This window comes from Egretta garzetta, unplaced genomic scaffold (assembly GCF_000687185.1).
Source record: "Egretta garzetta isolate BGI_Z169 unplaced genomic scaffold, ASM68718v1 scaffold397, whole genome shotgun sequence".
Taxonomy (NCBI): Eukaryota; Metazoa; Chordata; class Aves; order Pelecaniformes; family Ardeidae; genus Egretta; species Egretta garzetta.
This window is the reverse complement of record NW_009260493.1, coordinates 3,270,640-3,280,492: the sequence shown is the minus strand read 5'-3', so window position 1 is coordinate 3,280,492 and position 9,853 is coordinate 3,270,640. Positions and strand designations below refer to the sequence as shown.

General features: G+C 44.8%; 1 protein-coding gene across 1 annotated transcript in view; it reads right to left on the bottom strand.

Annotated features, from left to right (window-relative positions):
* Positions 1–5,757: 5,757 nt before the first annotated feature.
* The window catches only part of TULP4 (TUB like protein 4), a 126,390-nt gene continuing 122,294 nt past the window's right edge, over positions 5,758–9,853 (bottom strand). Inside the window, 2 exon segments of the mRNA XM_035899866.1 lie at positions 5,758–6,055; positions 7,800–9,793. Coding sequence (XP_035755759.1) covers positions 5,939–6,055; positions 7,800–9,793 — 2,111 coding nt within the window. The 3' untranslated portion in view covers positions 5,758–5,938.

The following is a 9,853-nucleotide window of genomic DNA, read 5'->3' as shown; positions in this document are numbered from 1 at the left end:
GACTTGAAAATGAAAAAATTCGTCTACCAGAATTTTTCCATTTTTGTCAGCAGTATGATAACATTTGCTCTCTTATACTGGGAAAACCATTATGCCAATCTCTAGATAACAGCTTGCCAGCTGTGATGGAATCCTAGAAATGGGAGTAAAAGGCAAAAATTGGAATGACTAGTCCTGTGGCCAGGATTTTACTTCTAGCAGTCTTCAGGGGGGTTATATGAACTGTCAATGTAGTTGTTGGCTAATGCTTTATAATTTTCTTAAGTGGATATATGGGTCACGTAGGTAATTCTTACTTTATAATCACACAGTAATGGGAAAGTACATTTCGGGTTGGATTCTACTTTCTCATGTATCTTGGTGTAACCAGGTAGTGAGGCTACAAGTTGGGCCTCTGTCAGCATGCCACGCAAGTGACTCATCTGTTACTAATCTCCAAGTCAGATCTACAGGCCTGGAGTGGTTTGGGCTCTGCAGAAATGTGCAATTTACAATCTGGTGCTCTGGGAAACGCATTCTTAAAAGCTAGTAAAAGAAAGAAAGAAAGAAAGAAAGAAGACTCTTGTCTTCTCCCTCCCTTCTCTCAATCAAATCAGTTTTTGCACATGTTGCTCTCTTCATTTGAGGATCTAAACAGCTTCTTACAAGTAACAGGGCACCCAGATAACATAGGATGACACACATCAGGCTGCAAAAAGCAAATGCACAGAAATTGTCTGAGGCAACAATCAGGCAAGCTCCAAAATCTGTCTGGAATTTCTGAAAGGACACTAAAAAGACACATCAAGGTAAGCCTGAACCTATGGAGAGTCTAGGCTCAAGGCTTCAGCAAAGTCAGATGTCTTTTTATGACAACTGTACACCTTCATGCATCTTCATAAAAACAGTGTAACAAAACTGAAGAGAGAAACGTGGAACTGTTTTACTTGTGCTTGCATCACAGACAGTTTATCTAACTGAGATGAACCCGTGTACAGATTTACTGTCATACAAGCAATATTCAGGCAGCCCATGGCACATGTTACTGCTATCTCTGGATCTGAGTGCAAAATCATTAATGTGATAATTCCTTTTTTTCCTCTTTCACACCCCTCCTTCTCATAGTTTCTTAGGGTGTTGCAGAAACATCATGATCTCATTGTTTCAAGCTAAAATTTGCCAATCCATGCATGGTGAACTTCATACCAGAGTTTAAGTATCGATTTTTAGACTCTGTTAGGAGCTATATTTTGAGGATATCAGCCATATTTTTACAAAAGAATCAGGTTCTCTGCCGCATCCCTTTGCAACTCCAGTGGAGCAGATTCTGACTGCAAATGGCCACCATGGCCACTGGCTGGCATCGGGCCTTTCTCTGCCCAAAGCTGCTGCAGCCCAAACCCCGCGGGAGCTGCATGCTGCTCTTGGAGCAGACCTAGAAGGAGAAGCGGAGGAACGTCTGCCCCATCAGGTCTCCCATGGAGCATCTCGAAGAGGCAAAGCTGCTGCAGGCAGCATCAGGGCTCAGCTCCATCAGCGCTGTGCAGCACTGGCTCAGGTATCAGAAGCACTGACGGCTGTCTTGGAATCAGCTGAGCCCAGCTGAAGAAGGACAGTTATTAGTCTGAGCTGAGGAAAATGTATCTACTGCTATGCTATTTCCTGTGCCTCAGTTAGCTTATTTCAAGTTAGTTTGCTTCTATCTCTGCATAGCATGGAATTACGCCATTGCCAAACCCTACTAAGCTATGCAATTAACTTTTTACAAACTGAGCCTATATCCTTATACCCTCTTTTATCACATAAGCCACCTTACTTTGTATCTCAAGAAAAAGCACTGTAATAAGAAGAGGGAAAGCAAATCAAGCCTTATTTTTAAAACCACTCCCAACTGAAATATATAGTTAGAAACACAGGAGGAAAACAGTGGAGAAGGACAGATTTCTGCAGGTCCCAAAGAAGTCATCTATACTCTTTGTAGTCTACACAGTCCTCCGTAGCAAACTCACTGCGTTCAGCTGCCAAAAAAATATTTTTACCTGCCTGCATTATGAAATTTTGCATACTATCCAGCAAAAACAGGTCTTCCTACAGGTATTTTTAACTTCTTGCAGCAAAACATACTGCTAGCAAACAATTACTTACAAAGATGCTCTTTAAATATAAATAAGAAAGTGTGTATAACTCACTGATACATAGTAATAAAATAATCCCTAAATCACTTATTACATTACACAAGATAAATAATTTGTCTTTTGGACATTAACAGGAAATCTGCATTAAATTATCTTTAAAAAAACCACTCAAAACTCCCTCAAAAAAAACCCCTAAAACAAACCCAACAAAAAAATCCCAACAAAACCCCCATAAAAGCCCTAGACTGTCACAAATATTGCACAACTAAAAAAAAAAAAAACTTTGGAAAAACATACTTAACTACTGGAAATCACTGTATGTATAAAAGAACTAGGTATTTCTGAACACTTTGCTACATTCTTCCTAGAAGAACTTAGTTATCTACAGAAAACCTGGGTTTTACTAATGAAATATAAAATGTAACATCTATCTTTTGGCTGAATGCAACAGCAATCTTCAGGTTTTAAGTGATTATGTGTGTGTGTGGGGGGGACGACTTTTAAATTTGTTTCCTGTATTGTATGAAAAAAACCCCCAACCAACTGTCACTATCACTTGATAAATTAGGATCCAGTTGCACACTCAGACATTTATATCATTCCCATTCCTTTCATTAAAGTTCTATATATGTGAGCGCATTTTCTCCCTCTAATACTGGGTATTCTCTACGCCATTAAAATCCTTAGTTAAAGGGACTCTGTTAGATTATTTTCAAAAAGATAAAAGATTATCTTACTCTATAGCATTTTCTGACAAGTAAATGGGAAGGATGTTGGAAATTGCATTTATTTTCCTAATTTATTATAATTATTCCTTGTGCTTTGCTGGGGCAGAAACTAGGTCTCTTCTATGCCAAGGCTCTTTGTAAGTGCCACCAGAAGGACACAAACATACCCTGGGCCAGTAAAACCAAATTACTAACTGCTACTTGTATTTGGTTTCATTTCTTGGTTCTCCATTAGCATGAAACTGCTGATAATTGGAAAAACTTGGCAATGAATCAAGCGAAGAGGAATACTGTTCCCTGGAAGGTTCAAAAAACTGCACGCAGAAGTCCTTCTGGTCAGATTAGATTTTGTTCAGAAAAAACATTCACGTTGTTTCCACGTGACAAGAATTTTGGCTTAAAACTACAGGTGATGTTCCTTCCAGCTGAAGATTTCTAACATGTGACTGAGTGGCCCGTCCCTCAGCAAGCAAGCAAGCAAGCCATGGTATGTTTCTTCTCTTACGGTGTTCAGTGTGTGCCTGTAATACTCTAATTAGGGTATGGCTGCTTAGCACTGACCTTAGGGCAGGTGAGGACTCTCATCAGCCAACTTTCCTCCTTGTGTCTTGGAATCAGTGGACTGAGAATTCAGCCTACTGTTTGTACAGCATATAACTCAATATAGATAACTGGCTTAATAGTGCTTCCTCTGCAAAAATCCAAAGGAAACACTTCCACTGATTTTAAAGGGATCAGAAACAAATCTGTTTCGGTTCCTATGTTCCACACACGTAATACAAACAGGCATTCAAACTGCTGAATAAATCATGCATGTGAGTAAGAATATAAATGGGCCCAGACAACTGATGGAAATTCAACAAAATTAATTAATTAAAGCAAACAACAACCTGCTAGGTGCCAAGGGGAATGTTGGGCCTGACCACTCCGACATGCAAGCAGGAGCTGCTGAACTTTGGGATAATACAGGCATGGCACCATCTACTTCCCCCCTCCTTCCTTCCTTCCTACCTCTGCTTCCTCTCTCCGAGGAAACCATCTTGCAGGTGGTTTTTCCTGGACTTACACTGCGGAACGTTGTCTGTGGATGATCTGCCTCATCATCTCCCTTGGCGACTCTGAAACTTCTCTCTGGCATTACTCCCTCTGTGCTGCACAGCTCTAGAAGCCTCAGCACAGCAGAAGTTATAAGCTCACTGCATGTCGGTAACTTCCACTACAGCAGGGTCTTCTTACCTTATGTGGTATGTTCCTCCAGAATGAATCAAGTGCAACACACATCTGCCCTACCACCAGGATTTAAGAAAACCAAAGGGAGAAAATCACACCTATTCATCTTCAGTTATACAGAGTTATTAAAGTAAGAAGTTAAACTGTGGATGAAAGACAAAGACAAAGCAGCCATTGACACTTCAGCCAACACATCTTTCTCAGTGTGCCTTTTGCTTCAAAAGAGTAATTTCTGAAGGAAATCTGCAGTTACGTTTTGTAATCTAATGTCCAAATAATTACATTAATATTTTTGGATTGTGTGTATTACTGGGGAAACTACTTCCATATAAAAACATATTCCGTAGCAAAATGCAGGCAAGGAGGAAACAGAAAGCAAATAAATATGTGCACAACACATGGATGACACAGAAACTCTTCTGTGCAAGCAACCCTTCCAAAATGCTCAACAGGTCTGCATGTCCACCAGAAAGAACTGCAGACAGAGAGTCATGCTAGAATTATTAAGCCTTCCTCTAAAACACTCCATGCAAGCTTTGGCCTCCCGCTCCTATCTGGAGCATTATATTCTCAAACCACAGTCACAAAGACTACTCAAGTAGCAAGGTGATAAAAGGGATGACTCTGTCCAATTTTTCCTTCCTCTTTCAACTCTTTTGTTCTCCAGCCAGCCATGATGTTGTTTCCTGTAAAGAAATTGCTTTCCTGATGAAATTGCTTCTTGTAATGACTTGCTATACTACTGTCTCCTTCCTAAGTAAAGCACTGATACACTGTTGTAGAACTTCTTTCATACTGATTGCTAAGAAGACTGAATACACTGGGCCTTCTCATTCGCTTGAAATACTTTGCTTATAAAGTGTAAACACATTTAAATGACGAGCATGTACAGGCATGGCCTTGGAGGTACACCTGGTGACACTGCACCTCTCCCAACTACAGGCCAAATTGGAGAATACTGCTGATCAATAACGAGCAAAGAAGCAACACTCATAATTATTTCCTCCCCTATTTTCTGTCACCTACTGAAAGATGTTTATCCCCAATAACAAAAGAAGCAATGCTCGTAATTATTTCCTCCTCTATCTTCTGTCACCTACTGAAAGATGTTTATCCCCAATAACAGCACACAAAACAAGCAGACATCAACTTCTTTGAGACAGTGGGGTTTTAAACCACCCATTGGTAATAACTGTTTCTCTTCTGAATAATACACCATTATTTATAAATTAAACATTGACCTACACAAGCCTCCTTGGAACTTGTGGTGCTCAGTTATTATCAGAGATCAGAGAAGAAACATGTGTCTTCAAGTATTATAGCTTCGTTTTTTTCTTTTTTGCTGCTATCACTGATGTAGTAGTAGTAGTAGTAGTAATAGTAGTAGTAGTAGTAGTACAAACTGGACCAGAAAAAAAGTTATGTTCCCTGTTTTGAAAAGAACAGCATGATATAAGGCAGTCTATCAAAAAGAGCAGTCTTTTTTAATCCCCCTATGAGCTTACATCAGCTACTGTAGCAAACATGGCAGAACCACCACAACAAGCCAAAAGCCACACTTCTCCACGTAACACTGAATGGCTCTCAACCCTTCACTCTTTCTGAGACCCAGCACAACGCTTAAAAAAAAAAATAAACACCTGAAAACAAACAAACAAACAAACAAAACAGAAAACAGCCCCCCACCCTCCACCCCATGACTGATTAGAGTTAATGCCCTTCTGTTGGGCACCAAGAGACTTTTCCAGTTTTACTGCCTTCTTCGCTCCCAGGCACCTCTGCACACCTAAAGCAGGCTGCCCCGACATTTTCTGGTTTGGACTTTATGAGAAGGGTAACATTTTCCTCTCTCCAGTCTCTGCTTGTTCATTTGAGGCGCTGAGTCACATTAGCCAGAGCAACAGCAAAGGCTTGCACTGCAGAAAATGGATACTGAAAGTCCAAAATGTAAGCATTGCCATCAATCCTCCCAAACTGCATCACCTGGGAAGTAGGGGAAAAGGAGAAGGGAAGGAAAAAGAGAACAAGGTCAAAAAAAGTGAACCACAGAGAAGGAACCAGAGAATAACAAAAGCGAAATGGGTTTGCTCCTTTTTAAGAACATCTCACCTCCTGAGCCAATATGGATGGAGCTACTCACAGTATGGGGTACGATGCCGAAGAAGAATAAGAGCAATGTATTATTTGTCTGTATAGAGTATTTGACTGAGATACTTGACCATAGAGTAAACTGAGCTTTAAAACATGGTAGACTGTATGCAGCATTGGTGTCAGTAGATCGTCACCAATTACTTCAGCAGCTGTGGGTTACACCAGCACCATGCTTCCTGCAGGAAAATACCATTCTCTCCCTTGGAGAGATTCTATCATCAGCCCATCAGGAAAACAGATTTTGTTTTCAGATAAAGGAGCTTTCAGGGAAGGGGAGTAACCAGTCTCCTGACTCTAGCTCTTCATAGCCGGTAAGCTGTATGCTCTTGGCAGTTCTGTTTTCCTTTGCATAAACTTCACTAGCACATAATTACACTGAGAATAATTAGCAAAGGGGGCAGCGGGAGCTGTTTGAAATGTAAAGCAAGGCGAGTCAGGTTGTTCGTTGCTCTTCCACAGGGAATATCCGAAGTTTGGCCTATTATTACTGCTTTTTCATTCACTTAATCAGAAGCCCAGATCCTATCTGCTCTTCAGTGAAGATCCTTGAGCAAGGATGGAGGCTAGCTGTGCAAGCAGAGTCAGGCTTTGTTCCCCCACCAACAAAACCTATGGCCAGGGGATTTTCACAGCTGTCCAGGGGCACATATCCACAGCCATTTAACTGAAGAAGGGGTATATACGGCTCTGATCACTGCCTTTTTAATGAGCTGTTGTTACACACAAACAAACCCAAGAGACTACCAATGGTCATGCATATTGGATATTTAAGACATCTAACTCCCAAGTTAAATCAGAGGGAATTGAGAGCCTTGATGTCTTCAATAAATCAGAAGTGACTTACAGAGATGGGACAGCTGGATAAGGAAATAAGTGTGTCTCCTGGATCTCAGTCCAGTGTCCTGCTGTTTGGTACCACTTAATAGCCTGCGTTTGGTGTAGTAACATCGCACTTGGGCCGCGGTGAGAGACCCTAAATTAAATGCTTTGATTTTTTGAACTACCCACAGGCAGTTCAGAAGCGGCCCAGGAGTACTTTGTTCTGGGGATGGTCAGCACCTCCCTCCTCTAGCATCAAGAACCAGCCCCAGAGGCCTGGTAACCCACAAGGGGAAATTTCAGCATGGAGGGAACCTAACTGCCTGCCCATCGTCTCTGCCTTAGCTATCTGCTGACTGGCTAACCCTTGTGAGCATCACAAGAAGGGAGCAGCGTTCACTCAGCTAGCTGCCATCCACAACCACCGATGGCGAATGCAGCTACTGTTGGGGAGATCTGTTGTGTTTATTACAAAACCCACCTTCAGCAGTGAGAGCCAGTGAGACTAAAGGAGGCCCTTATTCCCATATCCAACTGGACCAAACATATTTTGTACATTTACTTTACAACTGAACTTCACCCTCCATTCTGAATCTATACCTTTGACAGTTGTTTTTTATCAACCACATGGCAAAGCTTTTTTTCATGGAGCAGCTAACACAAGTGGGAGGCAGTTGGCCACAGGAGAGGCAGAGCTTATTTCTGGCACAGCTTTCCCACCCCCAGTCGCTGGCCCACGTGTGCTGCCCGCTCTTACCTGTCGTCCTTCCAGCTCAATCTGGAAGTTTTTTGCTGACTCCTGGGTCACCCGCCCTCCAAAGTCCAGCTGGTAGACTTGTGTCGCCTCGTTCCACAGCGGCTGCTTGTTGGCCATCACGTACACAAAGCCCTGGCTCCCCAGCCTCCCGTCCTCCTTCTCACTGGCCTTCCGGCACTTGAATTCATCCAGCTCGCTGGCTGTCCTCAAACTCCTTTTGGTTTTCCAACCCTTTTTGCTGCCCTGGCTCTGGTTCATCAGCTCATCCCCGCTGATAAAAAGCTCTGGCTCACTCTCCGAACTGTCCTGAAATTCATTGGTCTTGTTCAGCTTCTTGGACTTCAGCTGGTCTTTCTGGCTCTTGACTTTCTTCTTCTCCCTCCCCAGCCGAGGGCTGGATATTAGTGAATTGAAGTCAGTCAGCGTCCTTGCCTCCTTTTTGACCTTGCCCTCGGTGATAGCCTGCACGTTTCCTTCCTCAGCTCGACTGTCCAGGCGCTTGCGGCTCTTCTTGCCGAATTTGTCTGTCCTTTGAGGAACAGGGCTTTCCGTCAAGGAGAGCACCTCCTGGAAGGTATCTGCTGTCTCCACCATTACCTCTGTGCCCACATGGCCCTGCAGCTCTGCTGGCGGGGGAGACATCACCGGCTTCTCCACGACAAGGAGCGGCTTGGGGGGCAATGTGCCCTGGGGGTTCTGTACGGGTGGACAAGTGCTGTAGGAGCTCCACGGGTGCAAGGCGATTGGTGGCAGCTGTAAACTAGAGCAGGCGCTACTTCCCGGGTACATGGGTGGCAAAGGGCAATAGGAGAGGTTGGATGGATAACCTGGCTGAAGCACAACTGTGGGCTCCTGCTGTGCAAACTGCGTTGGGGCCAGAGCTTCTTTGGGGGAGCAGGGGGGCTGCATTCCCTGAACGGGAGGGGCATTGTAGCTTCCTGGGTAAGGTACTCCAACCCCATAACTCGTCTGGAAAGTGGCAGTGGGACTGGTTGGAGACTTGGGGGAAACAAACGGCACTCGAGACATATCCAGATGTTGAGCTTGACCAATTATGAGAGGAGTAGGTTTTAGAGGGTTGGGCACTGAGCTCTGAGATGTCCTTTCCTGAGGAACCCATATCTCTTCGCTCACCATAGGGTCCCACTGGTACGGTGGTGGACGTTTTACACCAAGGGCAGCCTCTGTCAAAGACACAGGTACATGTCGTATTGATTTCTCCACCGTGCAGTGCTGAGAAAGGCCCTCATCCTCCGTGAAGGCGGAGTTGATATAATCCGCTCGGTCACGGGAATTGTCAGGTGGGCTCAGTAAGCTGTAGGAGGACTGGGAGGCCAGAGGCGAAGTACTGACAGAGTGAGCGATGACGGAGCTGTGCTGGGAGCCACTCCCTGTGCTCAGATCAGGTCTCATGCCACCAATACTGGAAGTGCTGCTACTAGCATTGGGACTAGTGATGCTGCCCAGGCCACCAGCGCTCGCGTTGCTGTTGCTGCTACTGCTGCTGCATTGGCTGCAGGTGTACAAGGCAGTGGGTACTCTCTGCTGGTACTGTGCTGTCACAATGCTGCTCTTGGCCTTTGGCGGAAGTTGCAAGGTGGCTCTCTGACTGTCCACCAGCTGAGCCATTTTCAGGGCTGCCTCTCTGCTGTTCCTCCGCAGAGTTGCATGAATGATACTGCTGTCCAGTCTCTGTGTGATGCCTCTGCCCTGGGACAGCTGGCTGGCGATGTCGGGGTAGGGTGGCGGGTCCCCAGTTGGGATGGAGTAACGAGGGACCGTGAGCCGGTTCAAAGTGGCGCTGGTGCAGGGCTGCTGCATCTTCTTCTCAGCGGCGGTGATGCGCAAGGTGGCGGAGCTGCCGGGCCCCGGCAGGGTGTAGGTGCTCTGGGCACAGAGCATCCTAGTGCGAGGCCGGCATACCTCCTCCACATTCCCGCTGCTGTCAAAGGTTGTTATCCGCTCGTACCCCAAGGGCGTCTGGTAGTGCCCCGCTGGGTAGAGGGAGAACTCCCCCTTTTTCAGGCAGAGGTCAAGGGGTGGCGGGGGGACGG